This window comes from Pipra filicauda, unplaced genomic scaffold (assembly GCF_003945595.2).
Source record: "Pipra filicauda isolate LSUMZ 115617 unplaced genomic scaffold, ASM394559v2 scaffold2_size9829703_pilon, whole genome shotgun sequence".
NCBI classification, from domain to species: domain Eukaryota; kingdom Metazoa; phylum Chordata; class Aves; order Passeriformes; family Pipridae; genus Pipra; species Pipra filicauda.
In genome coordinates, this window is record NW_024104421.1 from 450297 (window position 1) to 477486 (window position 27190).

The following is a 27190-nucleotide window of genomic DNA, read 5'->3' on the forward strand; positions in this document are numbered from 1 at the left end:
TCAGTCCTGGCAAGTTTTCAGGCAGGGACACTGCTGCTCAGCGATGCTGAAGCTTTCACAGAGGCAGTTCTGCATGTGCCAGGAAAATCCACTGCTCTCACCTGGGATAGAGAAAATTTTCTTCTTAGTAGCTGGTGCAGTGCTGTGTTTTGGATTTAGCATGAGAATGACGTTGATAACACAGTGATGTTTTAGTTGTTGCTGAGTTGTGCTTATCGTAAGTCAAGGACTTTCCAGTTTCCCATGCTCTGCCAGTGGGAAGCTGCACAAGAATCTGGGAGGAAGCGTGGCCAGGACAGCTGACCTAAACTAGCCAAAGGGATATTCTCCAACCTAGAATGTCATTTCCAGTATATAAACTTGGGGAGAACTGGCCAGGAGGAGCTGATCACTGCTAGGGACTGGACTGGGCATCGGCCAGCAACTATATTGTGCATTAGTTCTCTTTCTTGAGTTTTATTTCTCTTTCCCTCTTTTGGTTGTCTTCCTTTTCATTGCAATTATTATTATTCTATTATGATTATATTATTTTATTTCAGTTATTAAACTGTTCTTAATCTATGAGTTCTACTTTTTTTTTTCAATTCTTGTCTCCATGCTACTGTGGGGGACAGGGTGAATGAGTAGCTGTGTGGTACTTAGTTGTTGGCTGGAGCTAAACCACAACAGACAAATAAAGAATTTTAAAGAAATAAACATATCCTACCCTAGTTCAGGAAAAAAAAAAAAAAAAAAAAAAAAACAACCAGGAAAAAACAACTTCTTGGGTTATCACCCATGCTTATATATGCCTGGATTTAGTAAATAATTCTTTTAAAGCATGGGTTTTCCTGCCATATCCCATTTTTTTACACATAGTAATACTATACAAGAATTTGTTTCAGTAAGTCTTATTTTCATTATGGTTTGAAAATGACCACTTTTTTCCTGCCACTATTTAGCAATAACAGATATATATCATTCCTATTTCAGAATATTTTCCACTCTGCTACTTTATTTTAGTACCTCAAGTAGTAAAGTGGATGCATGGAGTGTCTGACTAGAGATACATATTCTGGATTTGTTATAATACATGAAGGAATAGTCTCAACATTAAGGGATTTGGATCTGTCAGGATCTTCCTATCAGAATTTTTCATCATAAACTATGTCTGCAACAGGTGCTGTCTCAAAAAAGATCAACAAATTTAGGTCTTTTATTTCTAGAGTTAGAGATATTAAACCACAATTATGAGACCAAAGAAGCAAACACTTTTCATCTTTAAAGGTGAAATTGTTAAGAGAACTGGCTGAGGTGATTACCCAATATTTTATGTCTGCCTTTGAGGCCAGAGTGGGACTCACAACCTTGTTGAGAAGTACTCCTGGACTGTATGCCATGTAAAAAATGGTATATTATAGCAAGGAACCTGATGGGCTTGTGGAACAGGAGAAGGCAAGGGTGTCAGGCCATGTCATATGATGGGATGTGCAACCAGGCCTGGGGCTCATGAGCCAATGCACATTTCCTCCTCTACCTCCTGGCAAAAAATGCAACTCTCCAATGACATGGTATGTCTTACTTATAGGCACATCATTTCTAATCGTGTCGGGAGGGAATCATCAAGAACTTCTAAGAAATAAAGGAGGCAAAAGGATGATTTGTCTATAGCTCATGCCTTCCCAGCGTGTGAGGGGAAAGAAGCATCAGTATAGGGTGAAGTATTTTCGGGTCACAGAGAGTGGAGCAGCGACCCCATCCTTGTGCCACTATGACATGGCTACATATTCCCTCTAATCTGAGGGAATTAGCAAAAAAACAGGGAGCAAAAGGTGTGAATGTATGAAAAAGAATGCACAGGCCGAACAATGATAGATTGCCTCTTTGAAGTGCTCAAAATAATGAGTAAGACTGATGAAGATATGAGAAAACTACTGTAATCTTTTAAATAACGGCAATTGGTATAATTTGAGAGAAAATATTGACAGTATTGCTTTGGCTTGTTTGACCGTTGATGCAGCTTAATTCTGCATAACATTGAAAGAAAAACAAATTACTAGAACTTACAAAAGTTGTGAAGGGTACGGTACATAGACTTGCAAGTAGCTAGGTCACAGGGTTTTTTAAAAGTATTTGCAAATAGATAAACATTATTAATAATTATTAGTAATGTAGCCCTAAGGCTGTTGCATAGGTCTGACCCGGCCTGGTTGTCTCTTTTTGTAACCTGGAGCATCACTAAGCAAGTGCTGCCTAAGGCATTTCTTCATCCAGTGCTAATCAATCTCTAGAAAAAAGAAAGTTCATAGTTGCTGTAAAAATTATGAAAGCAGTTTAAATGTGGGATCATTTAAAGTGCTCATTAAAAGGACCTTACTTAACCAACATGTGGTTAGTATCAGGAGGTTAGTTAACCAACAGCTCATCCCAAATTAATACAGTTCATTGAATTTTGAAGAGAGTAAATAAGGAAAGGATTTAGTGGAGAGCAAGTGGAGCACATTCTCACAGCTGGATGGTGACCAGGTCAGGAAGCTCTCTCTCGGGGCTGCCAGGCGTGGTAATTTTGAAAGGTCGTTGTTGTACACAGCGGTATCAGAACCCTCTTGTTGATCCTTCTAAAACAAGGTGCTGAAAAATGGGGACTGGTCTAGAAAAAAACCCTGTGATAGTGTTATGCAGTCAGCTTATTTAATTCTGCACACAAAGGTAAACTATATTCCAGTGCCAGGAAATCCAACAAGATAAAACTCTGTTAGAAATAAGATACATTTTTTTTCATTAGAACAACAGGTCTTCAGCACATTTCTGACATCTGATAGATTTTCCTGTCGTGTGTAGTCTTTAAATCAAGACTTGACCATTCTTGTATAAGATCTGCTCTGGTTTAACAAGGTAGATGAACAGCTCAGTGGAGTGGTGTTGTATATAATGCCAGGTATCTAATTATGTGAATCATAACAATTTTTTCAGTTCTGTTATCTCAGGTAATATTCCAGACTGAGTGAAGGTGATGGGGGGTTTGCCCTGGGATTTCGCCTGAGGGGTGAATGTTTTTTGTTTCTGTTATGCTATGATCCTGCACATATTTGGATTAGCCCTACAAAGGTCTAAAGTACTCACACTGACAATGACTTACACTTCAATTCTGCATCCGTAATAACAACTCCAATTCACTGAAGTCTCTGATTAAGACTGAATGCAAGGAGAAACTGTACAATCAGCATTACCTGATTGTATTTTAACTAGAAAAATAAGAACTATCATTAAAACAGCTCATCCTGTTTTAATGATAGTTCTACTATCCCCCAGATAGGTGCATGATGGAAATTAATGACAAAATTATTGAGTTCTTATGAAAGACAAAAGCTCCACTTAGCAGTGGAAGGATCAAGTCCCAGACAGTAGCTACAATAGTGACAACAAATCGGCCTCTCAGCGTGCTTTTCTTTCCTGTTAACTCTACAGCATCAGACTGAAACCAGACACACTGAGACAGGAGCACCAAGAAGCCTTTTCCAGTATTGTAAAGGTTTTTCACCTTCTCAGGGTTCCTGTAGTAGCTTAACGTTTGCTTAGCCACACACCATCCCTTTTACTTAGTTTGTTAACGAAGGGTTAAATTTCGAAACACATTGATTTTCTGTATTTAGGGATTAAGAATAAGAAGGGCTCTAATCAAAGCTGCCCACTGCAGTTGGCCTCTGCCTGGCCGGCTGCTCCCTGCTACTCCTGGCTCACCCCTGCAAACTGGGGCCTTGGCAGCCACTTCTCCTGGTGGGAGTCTGCTGCCACCCTCTGCCTGGAGGAGTCTGCAACCAGCTCCTGTGGTAAAGGTGATTTACTGAGGCTTTTGTGAGGATTGTCTTTAATCTCAGGAGTAATCAGAAATTAGTGATATGTCAATGTTCTTATTAGGGAGACTTTTACTATCATAATCCACTTTTTGCCTGCCAGTGTAAGTCATATGGAGGGGGGCCTTGGATGAAAAAAAGAGATATGTCTTTTTTTTTTTTCAGTTGTGAGACTACAGTCTTTGATTTGACTTCACTGGTTTCACATTTCCCATTCTGTTAATTTTGGTCAACAGTTTTTGGTTCAAGAAGTCAGCTTTGAATATGAATGCTTCCACAGGCAGCTTGGACAGCAGCAGTCTGATTACAGAAAAATTCTTCTCAGCTGTGCTGAAAGTAAAGTATAAAAGATATTTTAATTCCTGGAAAATTGCAAAGTAATGGTATATACAGGATTAGGAAAAATACAGAGAAAATTATGTGTATCCATTTGTCAGAATGAAGAAACCAAAGGAATACTGTTTCCCCTTTTACTACATGAAAAAGAAAGTGGCATCTTTTTTTACAGGTTCTACTACTCTCAGATTACAGAGTAGATTTAGCTCCATCCCTTTTCAGATATTCAGGTTTAAGAGGGAATAAAAGCATTGGGTAGGTCTGCTAACACTTCGGAAGATAACCTGAAAATGAAACCTTAGGAATGCAAAGCTCCATCAAAAAACTTTGTGAAACAACAGGGAATAGTTGTCTTGACATAGCCAGTGCATAATAGTGGAGCTTGTGGCACACCTCTGGAGATGGATGAGTACACAGGTGTTGGTGTGTGTGCCCTTGGTGGAACACCTGGGACCAACAGATAAGCAGAAGTATGGTATATTACTCTGGAACAAAGAGCACTAAACAAGGGCCAAGATGTCTGTCTTGTGACTAGAAAATGTCAATCATGGTATAAGAAACCTGCTGGAAGGGGATGGCTGATGCTTCATGCCACAACAGGACATGAAGACTCACCAGCTCTGAGAAGAAGAGGCCCACATCTGTTATAGGACCACGAATTTTGATCTCTTGTGTGTGGTTAATGCTAAGTACATGATTCCTGACTGTACCCTTTTAGAAAAATTGCAGGGGAAGCAATGTTGATTGTTTGGGGTTTTTAATTCAGATTTAAATCTGATGGATACAATCATAATGTAACAGCATGGATTTTCTCTGCAAGGATAAAATTTCCTCCTGTGGAAATTTCCATCCAAAATTCAACTTGATGAGACCTGAGCAACACCAACAAACTGGAAAGTTAATCCTGCTTTAATTGAAGAGGATTGGGCCAAATGAGCTCCAATTTCCTTCCAGTCTAAATCATGCTGTGATTCTAAGGCTTTCTCTAAGATCTTCTCTAGGATTACTTCCTTCTAAAGGCATCCAAACTTTGATGAAGTCAAGACCCAAGACACATCTATTTTAGGTTTCTCGGCTAGACACCAGTCTGTCTCTTCAGCTTTCAGCATTGTTACTGGATTTCTAAATATATTATGCTCAACATTGCAGCTCCATTTTTTGAAATAGCAGCAAAGGCACAAAGCTGGATGGAATGGTTAAACAGAAGAGAGGCTGGATATTATAGATGGAAAAAAGAATTAACGTGAGAATGGTAAAATAGGAGTGGAACATGATGTTAAATAGAAAGTTGCACAGCTGATGGCCAGTAATAGGAATTTCTGTTTCTTAGATGAAAATTTTTGAGAAGACCACTAGAGTATTTATTAATTGTAGAAAACTATGAAACACCTGGATGCTTTTCTGAAAAGGTTATTTGTAATCCTAGAACATATTAGACCAGGCTAGAGATAAGGAATAGTTAATATTTCAAGATGTGGCATTGAGATTACAGTTGAACTACTCTATACCTCTTTAGCCATATGCATTGATAAAATATGGATCCACTGTGGCCAAAGGCTTCAAGGGTGTGCTGTAGAATCAAGAAAGGTTATTTTTCAAGAAATTATTAAGCATGATTAATTTGTTGACCTAGAAAAATGTGTTGAAAAAAACGTGCTGCCTTCATTTATGGTCAAGGTTGAGTTCTAAGTATCAGATGGAGAGCAAAAATTTTAAGGCTAGAGGACCCTGTCGTTTCAAAACCAGAATATAATTTGGTCATGACTGGGAATTAAAAGAAGGTTCCTATGCATCAGAAGACGAATCTTTTGCAGTAGCCTTAGAAATGGATGGAGTGGAAGGGAAGGCAACTCTTTACTCTTCTCAAGACAGAACCTGGTCTTTTCACAAAAGATCATTTTGAGTTCACAGGCTGGATTTGTGGTCTGGATTCCTCCCGCATTCTTATTTTAAAATTTCACTAACACTTGCAGCTGAACTGTTCTGACATACAGTTTTGAAGTAACTACCATTTTGTTGGTGATGGTGCCCCTTGCCCTAGGAAGTTAAAGGGAACTGTCTGGTCGAGAGTCAGAAGCGCCATGAGCAGTGCAAGGTATAACCAATAACAGTACTGAGTGCAGAAAGATTCTCCAAAGGCCAGCGTAATTAAGTAGGCTGTAATTGTTCACAGCAAGTAAAAGAATAGGTGTGGTGAAAGTTGTGGCAGGGAAGGGGGCATGAACTACCAGGAATGACACATTCTGGTGTAACATCTAGGCAAAGAGTAGATGTAGCTCACCTGCTTTAAGAATGACTTATCTTTTGAGTACGATTAGGTACAATCAGGCAGAATGCACAAGGGGGGTACAATCAAATAAAATATTTCTCATTAACCAGTTCCTTGAACTAGGGCTGTAAGTATGTAAAGGGTTGCTCCAAAGTACACATAGCCCCAATATACTTTGACATTTGGTGTGCCTGTGCTGTCAACAGCACTAAACTATAAACCTAAACACTCTTCTAAGCATGAGTGTTTCTTGAATATCCAGTTTGTTCTATACATCCAAGGCATAATATTTTCTCCTCCTGCAAGTCCTTGGCTGGCTCAAGCAGGTCTGAGCTCAGTGGACTTCAGCCATAGACTATGAAAATAAAACTTCATACCAAAAGGCTTTGGAACCAGAAACATTTCTGAAGTTGGGACACCCTACTTTTAAATGTCAGGAAAGTATGAACCATTATAATCTAGACAAGCTCAGGAATAAAAAAGATGTTTTACAAAAATGTACAAAAAGAACACACTTGCAGGTTTTCTTCCTAATTAAATTTTGACCATAGATAAACATGGATAAACATGAATTTTGGGACCTTAAACAGAGGGCAGAATGGGAGGAGACGAGATTAAAATGTTTAATTTAGTTTGTGTTGGAAGTTAATGATTCTTCTACGAAGTACCAGCACAGCTTTGCTTAAGGAGAGAATACTCTGACTTTTGAGCATTTATGTGGTAGTTTAACTGCTGTCGTTGTGGACACAGAACCTAGGTAGGAACCTCTTTAATATTCTTTTTGTTTTTCTTAACCATAAAATGTTGCCATTGTTTGCAGCTAATGAACATTACCTGTGTCCTACTAATTGCATTTCCTGTAACCAGTAACACCAGTAATGTTCCTGTTGAAAGTGTCAATGCTTTAATGATGGCATCACACATTTTCATGTGTGTCTCTGAACAGTAATTATGTCTTGAACAATGAGAGCAGCATTGGGATCTGCACAGGGCTGTGATAATCATTTTTCATATTAGGTTAACTTAAAAGGTCTTACTATAATTCTACCTAAAAATCAATGGGATTTTTGTCAGTAAGACAATTGTATTAGCACTACAGTTAGTGTAAATCATTACATTTCCGTAAATTGTTGGAGGAAATGTGGATCTTGATTTGTGACTTTTTTATTCTACTGGATGGTGGCATGGTCCCTGAGGGTACAACCTGAGGGTGGAGACAAGCAGCCCAAGGACTTTGCTGGATTCTTAATATTCCTCAAAATCACTATACTTTTCTTTTGTAATAATCTACAAAACCTGTAGCGAACTGTTGTCTTGACCTTTGTGAACTAAATACCTGTTATTCATGCTAAGGTTTTTTAATTGCTGCTCTTATTAACTATAATTTGCATATAATTTGAGAGTATAAAATAAAGTTTGATTTTTTTTTAATATATTCATGAGGGAGTAGATTTACCTAACAAACTCAGAGTTAGGCAATGGCCACTATAAGGTCATATTGAAGCACTGAAGATGTCTGCAGCTGTCCTTTGCAAGGCTGGCTGCATTCACTCTGAAATTGCATTGCAAGGTGCTTCATGATTTCCCATGATTTTGTGAAAGTTGTCAGCTCCCACCAATACAAATTATCCATGATGATTATTAGTTAAGACCCTTGATCTTCCCCACCCAAAGTCTTTCTCAGAAGAGACTTTACTGAGCATAAAATCAAACCAATTTGTCAAATGTTCCCTGAGTATGTTGCAAAAATGAACAGGAGGTGTGTTAAATTTTATTCTCAAAGTATGGCTTAGGGCATTTTGGTGGGTTTTTTTTTTCTATATGCTTGTTTTTGGAGAGAGGATTGTTTTCTTCTCCCAGGAAGAAAGTCAGGCTAATTTTTGTTCAGGTTGACTGACTACCTAAAGAATAGGTTATTTGCAAACTGACTCACCTAAAGATATAGAGAATAATATTTTTGAATCATAAACCAGATGATCTTTTGCTAGCTGAAATCAAGCTCAGCAGCTGTATGTGGACATCAGTTGTGAATCTATCTTTTATCTTTTTTTCTAACTTTCCTGTGACCTGGAATTTCCCCGGCCCTGATCTCTTCCATCTCCAGCAGATAGCTGTGTTGGTCAGGGTCAACTGAGGATGGGAGGAGATGCTGCCAGCAGCTCCAACTGTTGATCACTGCACGTAACCTGCTCTAATATTTCTCCAGCACAGTTGCATCATCTTTTTGCTTCGTTCCCCTCTGTCCTAGCCCTCACAAGCAAAAGTATCACCACATCCGACAGCATCTTTGCAAAGCATTCATAAGACGTGTCATTCACTACTGACACGAGCTGGTCACCTGTGTCTTGTCTCAGAGGCCTTCCCCTGGATTGCTGGAGGAGCTAAGCACTGACAGTGCTGAGATAACTACTTTCCACTTCCTAGCTGGCTTCACACTTTCCTGTGTACATCAAGAAGCTTTTGCCCCATGAAGACGCATTTTATTTTACTTTCTTCTCTTTTTTTTTATTTCTTATCTTGCCCAGTACCCTAACCTCTCTCTCTGGATGCCCTTTTCACTATTTGCATCTAACTGCTCAACCTGCTCTTTAATATTTATGCTCACACTTTTCAGTCTTACTGTCCTCCCTTCCTGTTCCTTCTCAACCTTTCTCAGAAACGTTTTTTATGGGATAGGCTCCTCATATCTAAACTTCTTCAGTTAAATGGATAACTGACTGTCTTTCTCTTCTATCTACTTTTCCTCTAATTTCTATCTTCACTCCTTCTCTCCTTATGCTGAGATGCTAAGTCAAGTTATACCTTCAAACTCTCAAAAAAGCCACTTTAGTCCTGTGACCTGCAATGATAGGCTCCTTCAGCATCTTATGGTGGTTGTCAATGTATCATAGTAACAAGGAGAAGATAATGTCTTCAGATGACACAGGGACAGACGAATTTCAGAGGACCAGATGCTCAAAAGTATTTGTGTACTAACATTTCCTGAGCGCTAAGGATCTCATTTCATAGTATTTCTCTTGGTAGCTGTGCAGACTTGGAGAAATCCTTTTTCTACTTCTTTTTCCTATCTGTCTGAATAGCCAAGGGGAAGGAAAAGATATGTTTTTTGTCCTGATACATGTGCTGACCCAGACTTAGAGCATAGCCACAGAAGAGTTTGGGAAGTAGATATTAGCAGTGAGAAAGCAGATGGACCTTTTCCAGCATTGGAAAAGTTCATCCAACTTTTTTTCAGCTCCATTCAAGCACAGAAAACCTCTGTTTATGTGATTTGTTTCCCCTCTCTGTCTTCTTCACCTTTTTCTCAAATGAGAGGAGTATTGTGAAAGGTGAAACAGATCATGTGAGTTATGATTTCTGAGTTCTGATTTGGGGATATTAGTTTCAACACTCTAACAGAAAATGCAATATTCCCACCTGCAGATCTGAAGATGGCTTCTTTCAAGTGAGCTGTTATTTTCCAAGGGGCTCTGCAGTGGCACCTGGATCATCCTTTGGAAATCTATTCTGTTTGTAGTTGGAGTTGCACAAACGGGCAAGTGTTTTCATTCTTTAAACAAACTTTGCAAACAGATATATAGACTTACAGCTTTTCCCTGAAGTGTTATTTTTAATTGGGTTTTTAAAAGATAAAAAGACCAAAAAAAATTTAAAAATGAAGTATTGAACTATTCACTGTAATAAAACAAATTTCAACTTAATAACAAAAGGCTTTCAACAATAAAAAAAATGTCAAGGGGTATATCATTGCCTATGGCTACAGGATGTGCTGTTCCTGGGGGAAGTGGAGCAGTTCTGCTGAACTGTTGAGCTGCAGACAACTATATTCATCAGGGCATACAGACAGCACTCTGCAAACAGAAGTATATTTTTGCAAGAAGAAAAAACTGACTTACTCATAGGAGGTCAATTAGCTAAATTAACGAATTCTTTTGTCACTAGGAGTTGTTTCCAACAGGTCAGTGTAGAGAAATCAGTTGTATGTTGCTACAGAGGTCTTATTAAATTGATGGAGTCCTAAGCCATGTGGACTACAAGTTTAGAGCTTCCCTAGGACTCCTTCTTCAACACTGACACTTTGGTGACCCTTGTAGTTTATTTTTGGACAGAGACTGTCTCTTACTCTTTTATGGAAATTGTCTTTTTAGCATTAAAAGACTGGAGGGGGTGGGGTAGTGGTTTCCATTTCTCTTGAAAAGAGGTCAAAATAAGATATTTCAGAATTTAAAGAAATATACACTTTGAAACACTCAAGTCAGAAAGCCAAATAGTTTTCAATGGAAAGGTTCAGTTTCAACATCTCAGCATTTTCCTGTAACTGCTGCTTCATCAGAAAAGTCCTTAAGCAACTCTATTTTGGCATATGAGCTTTTGTATTTATTTGCATTTTCTCCCAGGTTCGGATCACTCAGTAAAGAAATCAACCATGACAGTGGAAACCAAATCCAGCAATGTCAGTGGCTCAAATCAGGAAGCAGAACCCAAACAGCCTTTAGATGATGAAGAAAACAAAATTCCACCAGTCAAAAAGAAGACTTCCTGTTGCACTGGATTGAAGGTGTGATGCCCTATCAATATTACCATGAATTACCATTGCTGTATGTTAAGAAATGTTATTCAAGGTGTGACATGCCAAATTCCTCCATTCCTCTTCCCCCTATCTTTTCTGGAGCTGGATATATACTAGAGGTACAGGGGATAGTCAGATCTTATCTTTGTCCTAAAGAAAATAAAAATTCCTGATCTGCCATATTTACTTACAAGTTACTCGTAGGTGGTTCCTCTTCTTGGTCGTTAGAGAGAGGCAGCAAACTCCAGTGGGAGACTTGAGCCAGTCTGAAATAGGTGCCTACAATACACTTGCCTGGAGGTTTCTGTCACCACTCATTCTTGTAGGGCCAAAATAGTGTGAGGTGAATCGTATTCCAGGACTTTTATCTAATCCAGCGCTGTAGGTCAAACAGTCCAGTGATTCCCACAAGCACACAGGCTTCCAGGAGTGCACGAGAAGAATGGACTGATCAAAGCAAGTAAACTAATGAGAAATTCTGTACCACTTTAAGGCCTTAGTATTTATTGCTTCTGGCTGAGCTGCAAAGCAAGCTCAAGGGCAAGTTTTCTTCTGACACTGATGTGTTTGGGTTTATGTTTTGACTAAATCTTGAGCCAGCTTCATCTCAAGCTAAATTCCATAGACTCGGTAGAGTTGCAATTAAGGTCACATTCCTCTCTATAGAAAGGTCTGTAAAATGAAAGAAAAAAATATGTAATTGCAAGTTTCTCAAACATCCAAAATAGTTCATCTTAAGCATCAGGCAAAGGTTGTTTTCTTCTTATTTTATCTGACTCATGTTTGCCACCGATATACCCCTGCAGAAATAGAATTTGACCTCTCTAGGAGACTCACAGGACTAATTTTACATCACATATGTGGGCAATAAGTCTAACTCTACGGCAGTTAGAGCTTAATACACACTACAATGTGGAAGGAATAAAAGACAAGCTGCTATTATACCTCATTATCTTATAAAATGTTTTATGGCTGACCTGGGGATTGCATTTTCAAACACAAAATATTCAGGTCATTTTTGTTTGTGTTTTTTTGCTTATCAGCAGCTTGTGATTCCAGCCAAAGCCCCCTGAGAGTGCTGCTGGCATAAGGCACAAAAGGTGGTTCTCAGAATTTTGCCAGTCAAGCTCAGGAAATATAAAACATGCCAGGACAAAGCCCACATTTGGGAAATTTTTCTCTTCATTCCTGATGAAAAGAGAGTAAATATGTCTATTTTCAAGCTTTTGCTTCCTGGATTGCCCTAGTTTTTTACGGTAGATAATATTGCAAAGTCTAAATCCATATTTACTTTGTTTACTTACACAAGTTTCTGTTGTATTGGAACTTTTGCCCAGTGAGCAATAAGTCAGTTTGTTTTTTAGCCTATGTGGAAATAGCTGGATAATATTTAAACAAACTTAGTTTAACTTTTTAGCAAATAAATCTTTATTTGCCAAAGCCACAATGTGTGTTGGTTGAAGCAACTATAAAATTACAAAGAGTATTAAGCTTTTCCTTATGAGGTATATGGTATACAGGCAACATTTCAAAATATGTCATCTGAGACAGAGATGAACTCAGTCCGTACGTGTCGCCTTCCACATATGGGAATATCATAAAAACTTGCATAAAGCCTTTATTTTGATGCCATGGCTATCTATATGATTAAGTTAGAAGCAGTTATGAACTGGCCTAAAATAAATTACATACAGCCCAAATAACTTTGATTTGCACTAGTGTCAGTAAATCTATCCTGATTAGGTATTTTACCTCTGGTAAATTTTATGTTTCTGCAACAGCTTTGGCACCATTTTGGCTGCCCAGCTTTGGTACTCAGCTTTGTGATAAGTTTAACCACAGATGCCAGTAAGGTGAGTGGTGCCCAGCAAGTTCTTTGTCAAATTTAAGGTCCTCAGTTCCACTTTAGAAGTCTCTGGACAGCGAAGCTGGGAAGATCAGGTTTTCTGGCAATTAAAATGGCTATTGCAAACCTGAACCCTAAAGTAAGCAACTGCTCTCAGTGCAGCACCTAGCACCCCTTCTGCATCAGAGAAAACCAGAGCAGAGAGCAAAATGTACTGAGATACCACCCTGGCACCCTGCAGCATTAGAGTATTTGAAAATTCACCCACAACGTTGCCACTCCAATTTGAGTAACAAACTTATGTTATGGTGGTGATTGTCCCACATAGTTTTAAACACATTTGGTCCCTCTGTGACTGCTTTCCCTGCCTCTACCTCCCATTTTCTGTCTTAATCTTTCCTCAGGCATTTCTGGCTGCTCTGTCATTCAGCTACTTCAGTAAAGCGTTGTCTGGTGTGATTATGAAAAGCTCCATCACTCAGATTGAGCGAAGGTTTGACCTGACATCATCCACTGCAGGTTTCGTCGATGGAAGCTTTGAGATAGGTAATTGATTTCCGTAACATGCAGAAAACTGCTCAGAGGAGTATGAGACACAGCATCTGGCACTAAATTTGGTTCATTGCCTCCCAGGTAACCTGCTGGTGATTGCATTTGTAAGCTACTTTGGAGCCAAACTTCATAGACCCAAAGTAATAGCTGTGGGATGCATTACTATGGCTTTGGGATGCTTTTTATCGGCAATGCCTCATTTCTTCATGGGATAGTAAGTACTAATCAAGGTTAATTTGAGTGACCTATGATTGGAATTGCATCCTGCTTTCTGGTTTTTAAATGAAACTTGGTGTATATTAATTCTTAGATATCCAAGGGCCTAAAGAACCTCACCTCAGTGTGCAATGAACCACGCTTGACACACACATCCCTACTGTGATGATGAATGTTCATTACATCTGGTTGTAAAAATATGGCTCCTCTGAAACACAACTTCAACTTCTCAAAAACTGGGAAAATCACAGTGCTTTAGTTGTCACTCATATGTGTTCAGAAAAGAAGTAAAGAAGGAAATGATGCTAGAAAATTTTTTCTCAGGGGGAAGCAACTATAAAAATCTTATGAAAATTCAAGTTTCAAACAAAATACATTATTCTTTGAAAATCTTCAAGCTGGCTACTATGCTGGTGTTATTGCTTTAATGAATTTTGGCAAACAGTAAGAACACCTTATCAGGAAAATCAGAAAGCCCAAGAATGTGGCATCATTGGTTGCTAACAGAGATGTTACAATTAACGTAGCCAGGAAAATCAAACCATTATGAAGCACAGTAAATGTATGAGAAATACAGAATGCACATATGTGATTTCCAGATAAGTTTGTGCTGTTTGGAATAGGATCTCCAAGCTCTGAGCAGGTAACTTCATACTGAGGGACATCTCAACCTGCAGTATGACTTTACTTACAGTAACAGGCAACTCATGTAAAATCAGGGATTCAGAGCTTACTCAGTGAACAAACCAACACACAGAGGTCCTCATTGAAAGAAATCCTCCTCCTTCAAAGAACAAACCAGAGCCTTATTGTGAAAGACGGTGCATTTTGTGGCAAACAGCTGCTCCTCACACGAACAGCCTCTCAGCTTCACACAAAACCTGCAGATGGACCAGTGCTTGTAGAACAAGTACCAGGGTTTTTCCTGTTCCAAATGCACATGGCTGGTTAAACTGATTTTCCATATCTGGTTAAGCTAATTTTTGTTCATATTTTCCATGTTCCAGGCGTGTTACTTATATGTGATAGTGCTTCTAGCCATAGCTTGGGCACAGAGTAAGGCATATTTCTCCTAAAAGTATTAGAATAGTTTTAGACATACTACTGTAAAGAGAAAACCCATTAATGCTTTTTTTTCATGTTAGTGGATCTTGCACTAGCATCAGACTTCTCATAAGTTTTCCATTGCTTAAGACAAACCATGTATCACACTCACGTACACTGGGCAACTCACTTGTAAGGAAACTATTCTGCACTGTCTCTCCTGATGACTGCTCTTTGTTTCAACCTGAAAAATAAACCTACCTGGTCTAGCAGAGTCGGCCCAGTTCCTAGAAGCAGAATGTGTGCTTTACCATGTTGTTCTCCTAAAGCTAATTGTACTTTGTACCTCAGCAGTGCTCGTATCTGGGAAAGGGATCATGTTAAAGCAGCTGAACAGATCAAAATACATATCAAAGATGCAAAGAGGGACCTACACTCACACTCAAAAGATTCTTCTCTTTCTCCTTGAATCAGCATAGGGAGCTCACTTGGACCTGACCCTAAATTTTGACACCAAAAATTAAATATTGAGTTACTTTCACAAGCCCTTTCAAATTTTCCAGCTTAAAATATTATTTCTTTCAGACAGAATTTTATTTGTTTTTTCATTTTAGTGTTTCAGTTTTCCAAACTGTGCTTAAATAATCTTTTTATTTGCTCCTTGAGAAGCACTGTTAATTGATATTTAATCAATGGTACCTCTCTCTTCAGGAAAACAGCAGTCAGAGCTTCCTGCCCTACTGCACTGGTATTTCCCTACTGAGCTCTGCTTCTAAACCTACTGTTGTGTGTTTTCAGTTATAAGTATGAGGCAGCATCACATAGAGCTTCTTCAGCCAACTCAACTAGCATAAATCCCTGTTCCCTACATCAAGATGTGAATGACACCGCGTTGGAAGCCTCACGTTCAGGTAAGGAACTGTAAGTGTAAGTACAAACACAGGAGCTAGTTTTGTCCTTGGTTGCAAGTGGAATAGGTTGTTTCCCCGTGTAAGATGCTCAGATTCCTTCTCTGTTAAGAAGAACTTCTCTCTACCTGTCTCTACCTGTCTGGCAACATCGCCAACATCTAAATGCACTAGGTGCATCTCATTTGGAGAAGAAGTATCCAGCAAACACAAATTATAAGGATACGGATCCCCAGTTTTCCATGTTCACGCTTCCAAATTACAATAAATCACCTAACACTAAAAGGGAAGCTGAGACTCTGTTTGAATGGGTTCAGTTACACAGGACCAGGAGCTGAAGAGGTGGAAAAGATAGTGTGACAGGACATGAAACTACAATGAGTTTACTGGAAATAAATGCAGATTCTTGTTATCTTCCTTACAATATGGAATACAGTTGTTTTATTTGTTGCTTTGCACAGGACACAGGTAGAGAGAGAACCAAGCTGTGACCCAGAAATTATCTCAGACTTCTCACATTAAAGATATGTTTTATATACCAGGGAATATATTTATGACAATATAAATGTGCCATTTTTTAAAATGAGTGTTTTTTTCTGATGGGTGATGCTTATTTTTAGAAACCAAATACAATGGAGATGGAGGAAAGTGCTGTTAAAACTTTATTAAAAGTTCTGATAAGATTGACAGCCTTTCAATTATCTTCCATGAGGAAAATGCTGTTAATACCTTAAATAATAATTCATGTGCTGAATTTCCTGTGATTTGTCACTGTTTCCCATTCAACTATTTTATTACAAAGGTGCAAACTCTCATCTGCAGGCTGTGAGAAGGAACCATCATCATATATGTGGATATATATCTTACTGGGAAACATGTTACGTGGAATTGGTGAGACACCAGTAACACCATTGGGCATCTCTTATCTTGATGATTTTGCTAAAGAAGAGAATGTTCCTGTGTATGTAGGTAATCTCAACACGAAGTAAACTGAGAAATTCACAGTGTAATATCGCCTATGCAGAGGAAAAAGTTCAGCCACTAAATGAAGCATCTGCTTCTTTGTATTTTCAGCCTGTTTGCACACAATAGCCATGTTTGGCCCGATGTTTGGTTTCCTGTTGGGATCTTTGTGTGCAAAACTGTATGTGGATATTGGATTTGTTGATCCAGGTAAGCAAAACAAAGGAAAAGTGAAAGTAGGCTAATACTTGCTCATAACGTGTTCCTCTAAGCAGTTGCCTAAGTTTATATTATATTAATTATATTTCTATAATTTATATTTACTTTATATTTGTTTCATGAATTTTATTATATACTTTATTACAATGCTCCAGGCTTGTCTGCCACCCCTTTTGGTGTCCCCGTGTGTTGAGCAAGGGCCTCGGTGTTGCCATATCTGCCACAAAACAACAGTCAGTGTAAGGTGATGGAAGGCAGATGAAACAACACCATAGTGACAGGACAAGGGGGAATGGATTCAAACTGACAGGGTGTAGGTTTAGATCAGATGTTAGGAAGAAATTCTCCACTGTGAGGGTGGTGAGGCACTGGAACATGTGACCCAGAGAAATTGCGGATACCTCTTCCCTGGAAGTGTTCAAGGCCAGGTTGGATGGAGCTCTGAGCAACCTGATCTAATGAAAGGTGTCCCTTCCACCTGGAGGGCTGGAACTAGGTGATCTTTAAGGTCCTTCCCAACCCAAACCACTCTATGGTTTTATGGTTCTATAACACCATTCAGGGTATGATTCCTGATGCCTTCACTGCATGGATGGTCCCTCATTAGATGATTATTGTTACCACTGGAAGTCAGACATTAAAATGTAGCTGTTGTAGCAGACAAAGGCTGGGAAGGTTCAGCTTCTTCATTTGGGTAACTTGTGCCTGTTTCCCTCAATTCTAGGAAGCATCACTATCACCCCCCAGGACTCCCGCTGGGTGGGTGCGTGGTGGCTTGGCTTTTTAATAGCTGGAACAACCAATCTCCTGTCTGCTATTCCATTTTGCTTCCTGCCAAAGAGTCTGAAAAAGCCAGAGGAAGCCAATAATGAAAAAACTTCATGGGGTCTCTTTGAAAACAAGGGTGCCAAAAGGAAGAAACTGAATCCTGAAAACCCCAAGAGAAGGAAGTGGTCAGTAATGCTGAAAGGCAAGTGTTTCCCATGTTGTATAAATGTGAAAAGCATTAGGTACAACATACAGGGAAAATGTAGTAGTTCTGCAAAGCATTTTGCCTCCCCTGCACTTCTGTCTAAACCAGTCAGGTATTCCCAGAAAAGGAGAGGTCCTCTAAAAATTATTAGAAGTGAAAGATCTTGCTCAAGACTCTGAGGTTCTGCCTGTATCACCTGCAATAAATCATCACCTGAGTGGCATCTACCTCTAAAATTTTGTGCTAGAAGAAGTTTGAAGTGTTTCTGTACCAGGACCTAAAGAAAATACTAGAAGGCTCCTTTTGCAATATGGAAAAGCAAATTATTCATCTAATACAGCTCCTGGAGACTCTGAAGCACATAGTTGTTACCTGATGAAAATACATCAGGCTTGAATAACAGCCATGGTTGTGCAGTCCTTAGGTCAAGAAAGGGGTGGAAAGGCGATGGAAAGAGGTGGCTTTGCTTCAGTAGTCAAATTCTCCTGCTGTTTAGATCCCAGTAGGAAACACTGGGCATCTCCACAAAGACAGATCTCACTTACATTTGAACCTGTGATAATATTCTTTGTGAATATTGTGAGCTGAATGAAGTCTTTGCTGTGTGGAGCCCTTTAGTCTTCATGTGCAGAATTCAACAGAGCATCCAGGCCTTAACCCACACTTCTGTCTTCTTCTAGGAGTCTCTTCCTGTATGAAGAGAAGAACACCTCTGGTGTTCTTCAAGAACCTGATTTTGCTTTCAGATACTTTCATGCAGATGAAGATCAGTACAACCTGCACTTGGACAGCTGAGAGCAGGATTTTGCCCTAAGATTTGCAGGTTACTCACCAGTAATTATGCCATGCATCTTTCAAAGCCAACTCATATGTCCCTTTTTTTCAGATTTCTGTACCTCCCTGAAAAAAGTATTGAGTAATCGAATGTACTTTACATTTTTGTGTTGCTCACTGTTACAGTTCAGTAGTTTTGTTGGTTTCATAACTTACAAACCAAAGTACATGGAACAGCAGTATGGACAATCTACATCCAAATCTAACTTTCTAATAGGTGAGTTACACCATGTAAGGACTGCTTTGTGATATAAACAGTGCTTTATCTAGGACTGAATTCCTTGCAAAACAGGTTGATGTCAATGGTTTTGTGCCTATGGGACTACAAGAAATTTTTATTTTATATTATATCATATTATATTTACATTATAGCAGGGGCATTCCAAATATGCAATGAGTGTGGTGTGAGAGTCTTAATTGCTGAAGCATCTGACAAATGCCTTGCAATGGAAGTGGGTTTTGAGGGCTAGGCACTTCAAAAACAGCATATGCAACCGGGGAATTGGACTGAACACAAAACCACCTACAGTCATCATAATAGACCATAAAGTTTCCAGGGACATCAACCTGAGGACTGGCTTTGGCTCTTAAACCCATTGTAATTCTTTAATTTTAACATTCCCCTTCTATTATCTCTTTCAGGAGTAACATCCTTACCTCCTGTTGGTATTGGAATTTTCCTAGGGGGGTTTATAATGAAAAAGTACAAAATGGGCATCGTTGCAGCAACCAAGTTTTCATTTACCATGTCATTTTTGTCCTATGCCATCAGTTTTTTGCACTTTTTTGTTGGCTGTGAGAACTATGCGGTGGCAGGAATGACAGTGTCCTATGAAGGGTGAGTATAAAATGAAGAAGAGTGGCTTTTTCTGCATGGCAGCAATAGTTAAAAAAAAAAAATGTACCGTAACATCAAACCTGAAAGAGCAACATGCCTTTACAATGCTTAGGAGAAAGGTAACACTACCACATGTCATTGGGATAGATTTGTTGTTCAGCAGAGCATCACCCTGCCAAAGCCCAACACTGGTCAAAGACTAACGAATTGCATCATTCCCAATGTGGGCTATTTAGTTGTGTGTGGGGTGATATTGCTGTTTCACACAGTGCTATCTCTGTACCAGAAGCAGTTTTCTACCAAAGTCTATTCAGTAAAAAGATGAAGCATATGTAACAGAGGGCATGGATCACATATCCTGCAGAGAGAAGAAAAAACTACAACATACTAGACTCTCAGCCTGCTGTAAAACTAAATAAAGCTTTTATGCCTACTGAAGATCCTCTCTTCTCTCAGGAGAATGTGGATTTAAAAGTTACAGACTTCTATTTTTTCTTGGAGTAAAGACACCAGAATAGGGAATGTGTGCTAGGATCTGCCTGTCCAGGGGGACCCAGAAACACATGAGGATATGGGTTGTACTGCTCATGTCCAGAGTACCTCCTGGCTGCTGTTATCCTGTCTGCATCTCACTGAAGACTTACCTGCAGTTCAATAGTTTGTCACTGCAGTTCGTTTATCAAACCATGCTGGTTCAGAGCTGAAAATGTGGAACTGGACAGGCAAGATGTTTATATTTTTGGGAACTGGAGGCCTACTCATGGCTTGACATGTGGTCTGCAATGTTTTCACTAAAAATGTAACTGGTGGACCAGGGAATATGCTTAGTAAGTACTGAGATGAAAGGAAAGGCACACCCATAAGCTTAATTAACCCAGAAAGAATAAGATGAGGAAAGACATCCCTCTTTTTCACAGACCTCAGCCCCCAAAGGATGTCTGAAATTAAAAGGAAATACAGCATTCTCAGTATTCTCTAGGAAGAGTTAGGCTAGACTTCAGGGGGGAGCATTTTCTAATTATGGAGACCAGGAAATCTAATTTCTATCACTGGTGAATTTTTACCAACAGCTAAAGATATACTTTATAAGACTGTGATAACTGTTCTTAGATTTAATTTCCATTGGAGGAGTCTAGTTGACCTCTCACTCCTTTTTCTTTCCTGCTTACACCTGTCAGTAAAATCAGTAGCAATGTTTTATTTGTTTTAAAATTCTTTATAATTTAGTAATCACTTTAATATCAGTGCAAGTAGGATGGAATCTCAAACAGACCAATACTGTAGAGACTCAGCTGTGAAAACTTATGTCCTGGGCATATGAGCTGGGTTTCAGGACAGCAATATTGCCACATGGAAGGGATTACACTGAAATAAAAATTTCTTACACTTGTCTGAACTTAACTTCCAAGTGCACCCATTCCATTTGACGAAAATGCCGTGTTTTCTGACTGCAACTCTCACTGCAAGTGTGACTCCAATGTGTGGGATCCTGTGTGTGGAGCCAATGGAATCACGTACGTTTCGGCGTGTCTGGCTGGGTGCGAGTCCTCGGTGGGACATGGAAAGAACACGGTAAGACCCTGCATCAGTTTCTGAGGTTTTCTACCAGCTTATTTTCCATGTAACAGGTATTTCATAGTATTTAAGAATTTAAGGAAAACAAACGTTGCTGGGGACCAGTCAGTAAAGTATTTATGATTTCTGGCTACAAACAGCACAGGAGTGAGAGATTTTTCTGCACATTAAGCAGAAAGTCTCTTTGTTGTAGATATTTACTTTCACCTTTTGCAGGTTGACCACAAGAGGCAGAAACAGACAAATCAAGTTGGTTTCATGTTGTCTGAAGCTTGTCCATGGTTTGCTTTTCATAAATCTCATTTTGGCTGCCCTGAGGTTTTAACCAACAGTTGAAGTACACTAAGATAGGGTGGTGTCTTCCCTGATACTGATCAATAATGTTTAAGGATTTAGGGAAGGCAGCTCGTTTCCTTCATGTGAGACTCTGGCATGTCAGGATACTGCTTATTTTTCTGGGTGACTGATTTCTTCTTGGCACAGAGTGCTGGGGATAATGTCCAGAGTCTCAGAGAAGTTCCAGTTCATGGATGTAAACCTTCACTGGATTATGCCATTCCCATGTTTTCAGAAGACACATGGTCTGGAGCTGTATCTTGTACTCAGTTTTCTCTCCAAAAGAATCCCCATTGCATGAGCAGTGTCCTACCAAACCTGCTTTGTGTCTTCCAGGTCTTCAATAACTGCAGATGTCTTGAAATCAGCAGCTCATGGACAGGAAACAACACTGCCACCTTGGGGCAGTGTCCAAAAAGTGAAGCTTGTTCAATGAATTTTATTTATTATACAGTAATACAAGTCATAGGTGGCTTTTGTTACGCATTGGGAGGCACTCCAGCATACATGCTTGTGTTTAGGTAAGTACAACTAACTGTGTACCAAAGGTGCAGGCTTTCCAACGAGGCTTTCAAAATCATGTTTATGTTCCTTTCCCTTAGGAAAGAAAAGGGTTTCTTGCAGTATAACATGCTTGCTCTAATGAGTTTTGTCATTTCCCATTTTTTGGCAGCTGTTAGCACCAAACCTTACTTTGCTGCTGCCTGCAAGTCACTTCCAGTGTGTTGCCTCCACCTCCTGCAGAATGGTTTCTGTTTTGGTCGTCAGGAACTGTAGTGGCAGGAGAAGGAGTAATGGGTTCAAACCGAAAGAAGGGAGGTTTAGGTTGGATTTACAGAAGAAATTCATTACTATGAGAATGGTGAGGCACTGGAACAGGTTGCCCAGAGAAGCTGTGGAAGTGTTCAAGGTCAGGTTGGATGGGGCTCTGAGCAACCTGGTCTAGTGGAAGGTGTCCTTTCCCATGGCAGGGGGTGTTGGAGCAAAATGATGTTTAGGGTCACTTCCAACCCAAACCATTCTACAATTCTAGTCTCAGGTTTTCCAGAACATGTCCTTTTTCTCTGCTTGGATTTTCTTACTATATGGATTTTGAAAATGCCATGCATTTGTCAGGATTTCTGAATGTGTAAGGACATGGCAAAGTCTGGATATATAATGGATGCAAAATCAGTCCCATATCTGATGCTTGGAGTGTGGTTCCCCGTGGAACAGAGGGGCATTTTGCCAGGTGGCTTTGTGCAGTCCAAGATATGTCATTGTACAGAGGGATATGATTCAAGCACGCAAAGATGCTGCATAATCCTAATACTTGCAACTCTTTTGTCTTAGAGCAATGAAAATTTCCCATCAAATGAGTGAAATGTATTGTCTGGGAGATAAAGCAGTTGGAAAGCCTATTTCAATAAGACCAAGATAGACTGTGATTATTTAAAATTTCACTTCTTTAATTATGCCTAATGAATGGATTTCCCAGGAGGTATGGGAGTGGGAAATCGGTAGGTTTTTCATAACACTTAACATGTTTTCAGAAGGTGTAGGAAGGACCCTTCTTCCAAATCCTGGCTTTCTGTCAATAGGAGTGTTAAATTCAGGGTAATTAACAGCAGTTTAATAGACAGGTCTAAGCACTAGATAGGCCAACACTTCATACTTATCCCTCTTTCTTTCAGATGTGTTCAGCCACAGTTCAAAGCTCTTGCAGTTGGTCTATACACGCTCGTTATGAGAACGTTAGGTAAGAGAAATCATTCTGACTGAGATGTTGGTTCACATGGCTTTAAATGACACCAATGTAACCACCATTTGCAAACCAGATGTGTCCTTGAAACAGCTCTTAGATCCTGGGCTGTTCCTGAATATCCTGTTTCTTCCCGAAGGTCCAATATTCAGTCCAGAGTTCGTTGGTAAACCAGCTAACACAATTAGTGTTAGCTAAATGCAGTTTGGAAGCCTGGTGTTCCAAAATGGGAAGAGTTTTTAAGCGAAATTGAAGTATTAGGTCGCATTTCTAAATAGCACTGTAAGGTTTCAAAGTTCTGTCTCAGTCAATGGCTCACTGAGACACAATGCTGCACGTAAGATCAAAAAGAGTGCTCCAGTAGGACTTAATTCAACACTAATACAACTCTGCTCATATCACAGTGTTTCCTCCATGTTGAATTTTCACTTTCCTGGTAGATGACAGCTTAGATTTCAACTCACTTTAAAACTTCCTGCAAAGCACTTTTTCCTTCTCTTTTATTTGAGGCTAATGAGGTGGTTGATTAAGATACCTAGGCATACAAGAAAACATATTTTTATTTCCTTTAGTTCTCTTTTTCAATGGAATATGAGTGCCTGCATTTCAGAAATGTAGAGAAACTTGTGTGAAGACACAAGCCAGGAGAGTTTGCTATGAAATTAAAAAAATCAACAGCCACTTACAAATGTCTACAATCAGAGCTGGTTATGGCTGTGGTGTCTAGTCAGGATTGTGATGGGACATTCTGAGTTAGGAAGGTGTTTCTGTATTTTGTCCTCTTCTGCTTTTAACATCACAATTTGCAGGTGCAGAATTTCTTCCCCAGCTCCCAGGATAAGCAACACCAATGCAATTCTCAGAGCAATTTCGTACACAGGAAAATTAAAAGAAGCATCATGTAAGAAGAACTGCCCCCTTTCTACAGGCTTCTGCTTCAGCACATTGAGCCAGCCTGCTCCTTCCATTGCAGGCAGGGGGAGGGCCACTGTCACTGATTCAAAAAAGCTGGCATTTCTCTTCAGTGACTCAGAGATCAAATATGATGTGCTCCCATCTTCTTTCACTAAAGAACCTCCAAAATGAGCATTTTTTTCATTGTACCCTGACTACAGCACAGAGGATTGTAACACCCAGGCCTTTAAGACAGATTACTGAGCTCAGACTCTCACAAGAGCCCTGAGAGAACAGGTTGAGACAGCACCTGCTTTTACACAATAAATTATTTCCTATATAAGAATGCTCCTGTAGGAACAAAACTAATGTAACATATGGTACTTTACACGTGGAAACCTGGATACCTCTGAGGTTAATCCTCACCTTTACTTCAGTAAGGCTGGGATTTTGTCCCATATCTGTCATGTTTTGCAGTAAAGCAAAAGCTAATATCTGACCTCACAAGAATTTCAGTTACTTTTCTCTAATTCAAGCAGAAGGAACTATCAGCCAGTGTGTATAATTTAGGATGTGCATAGAAGAGGTAACTGTGCATCAGTTCAGTGCTCCAAAGGCACAACAGCTCTTCCTTGCAGGATCTTAGTCTGCACAGGAAGCCAGTGTTGGGTCTCAGAGCCATGCATGAGAAAACGTGCATGACTGCAAGCCTGGCCAAAAACCATCAGTCCACATTGCACGGGGACTGATTTTCCTCAAGGTACAGAGACAGTGTCCCAGTTTACAGTTATTCTGATAAAGGGAAAGAAAAGCTCCACACAATCCGACCCACCCATTGCAGCGTGTAAGTCACCACTAATAAAAAATATAGAGCTGATTTCTAAAAAGATGTCCTTTCCTGTGAAATCTTGTGATGCTTTTGCTTGTCTCCTCACAGCCGGGGTTCCAGCACCAGTTTACTTCGGCGCAGTGATTGACAAGACGTGCTTGAAATGGGGAAGCACAAGCTGTGGGCAGAGAGGGGCTTGCAGGCTCTATGACTCCATTGCTAACAGGTAAGGCAAATCAGGGCACAAAAACCCTCAAGCATCTCCTCCCTACAGAGAAACATGTTTTGTTCTTTTATGCTCTGGTGTGTGAGACCATGGATCAAAAATTATGGTCAAATACTGACACTGGTCTCAGAGTCTAAGTCAGTCTGGAGTTCCTAAAGTTTAAAAATCTCAAGATCAGATGTTGAGCTCTCAGTTTTTAGTCAGTGTTTATGTTCTGCAAAAGAAATTTAATAGCCATGATGGAGGTGTCTGAATTAATTTTGTATTATTAATACCCTTTGAGCCAATTAAAAACACCTGAGACTTTAGGATTTACCGTCAAGAGGGAAAGGACCCAATTTTACTTTATTTCCAGATAGTTTTCTCATACTGGCAAGAACTTTAACTCTGTGCATTGGCCACATTTGAGAAAAAAAATGATGGAAGAATATTGTGCTGAGTAGCTGTAAGTGTTGGTTAAACCTAAACACTATCAGACTTCAGGAGGAATATTCCACAGATTTTTTTTTCAGTTTCACTCAAGCCTTGGCCATCTCTAAAGTGTTTTTTATTTTTATACACTATAGCTCACTCTGATGACCTCGATATATTTCTACCCTAAAAGGCCTAAAGCCTTAAAGTGATTCAAAAGTCTTCCAAAACAAAGGGAAGATGATGAAAGTTCAGCTTTGCAACCATCTTCATAAGCAAAAAGAATAATATCAATTCTTTAAGAGAAGTTTTTGCAAGCAAAAATGTCCAGTTTGTGGTACCACTCACTAATAATGAGTTTCAACATTTTTCCCTAAGATGTTTTGATGTTGATATTTTGATGTGATCCTTAAAAGCCATGAAATTGATTTATTTTAGTGTCTTTGAAAAGTTCAATGCCTTGCACTGTCTTCTGTGCTCTGTCCCACAGGTATGTCTTCCTTGGTTTAGCAGCGGTGTTAAGAGGTCCTTCCTTCTTGGTTGCAATCATATTTTATATATTGATAAAGAAACACTTTCAAAATAAGAACTCCAAGCCTATAGAGAATGGACAAGAAGATGCTTCTGTGAACAAAGAAGAAAATTGCAAGATCAAGCAATGTTTGCCAGGTTCTCCTGATGGGGAAGATGAATCTTCTATTTAGAAAGAAATTTAGACCAGTGACACACAATCAGGTCAGCTTCTTTTAGAAACAACCTTTGCAATGTTATGAGTAACTAAATAATAAATAATAACACTGTTCAGAAAGTATAAGTAATAGCAAACCTGTGATCAAGAACAATAAAACTAACAAACAAATGTGGAAGTGCCTTATGTGTACCCGGCTACCAGTGACAGACAGAACAAGTTACACAAACTGAACCAAATTCTCAACAGATAAAGAAAAACCTCCCTTGACATTTCTGATAGAACCAGTCAGGTATTTTTAGTGGGATCAAAGAGGACTGCTGCCAAAACATCCGTATGCCAAGGCCCACAAGAGGTGATGCTGATCCTGCATGCAGATCCATGCAGTGGACTGCCACAGGAATGACAAACTCAAGACCAAGAGCAGCTTTCTGATTCCATTGAATTCAATCAGAATTCACAGTAAAACCAAAGCACTTAAGCAAAACATTTCCAGCTCATCTAAAGGAGTCATTGCAATCCTTTCCCATCGCCAGATTGGCAAAAGCAGTATTTTTCCAAGAAGCATTTTGTCTTAGCTCAGCTGAAAATGTTATGCCTACTTAAAACTGCAAATAGGTTGTCGTAAAGGAAATAATTGTTTTTAAAAATCTCAGAGTCGTAGAATTTTATTAAGAACTATTTTTTTTTTTTTACCGAAGTTTCACGAAACTTAAGAAATACTCTGAATTTCGCGGCGCTGTTTTTTTTTTCCAAGGAAAGCACATCCACGCACTAGTTGTTGCATTGCTATGCCAGGCAGTGTCCGGCAGAGGGAACTCAAACGACAGCATTACCCCTGTGATTATTGCGACTATGGATACGTCTGTCGTGTTCAGTCTCGGTTATTCTGGGAGAAATTAATCATCAGGCAGGCAAAACACCCATATGTGGTTCCATACACCTTAAAATTTTCCTCAGCACGAGCCTTTACCTCGTGTATTCAAAGCTGATTTTGTGTATTTGTTGGCTTGCATTCATCATGTCACTTGGAGCTTGACAACCTGTTATTACTTTAAATAAAAAGATGTGTATATGTGTACCATTTCA

The 27190-nt window shown here is 39.4% G+C and overlaps 1 protein-coding gene across 1 annotated transcript; it reads left to right on the plus strand.

Annotated features, from left to right (window-relative positions):
- The first annotated feature begins 9874 nt into the window (after positions 1-9874).
- LOC113990826 (solute carrier organic anion transporter family member 1B3-like) lies at positions 9875-27190 on the plus strand. The gene is made up of 15 exons (XM_027726625.2): positions 9875-9973; positions 10836-10996; positions 13259-13400; positions 13488-13620; positions 15465-15577; positions 16397-16543; positions 16649-16747; positions 17481-17726; positions 18616-18780; positions 19206-19401; positions 20811-20973; positions 21649-21833; positions 22986-23050; positions 24885-25002; positions 25904-27190. The coding sequence occupies exons 2-15, from the start codon at positions 10865-10867 to the stop codon at positions 26115-26117; spliced, it is 2118 nt and encodes a 705-aa protein (XP_027582426.2). The 5' UTR covers positions 9875-9973; positions 10836-10864; the 3' UTR covers positions 26118-27190.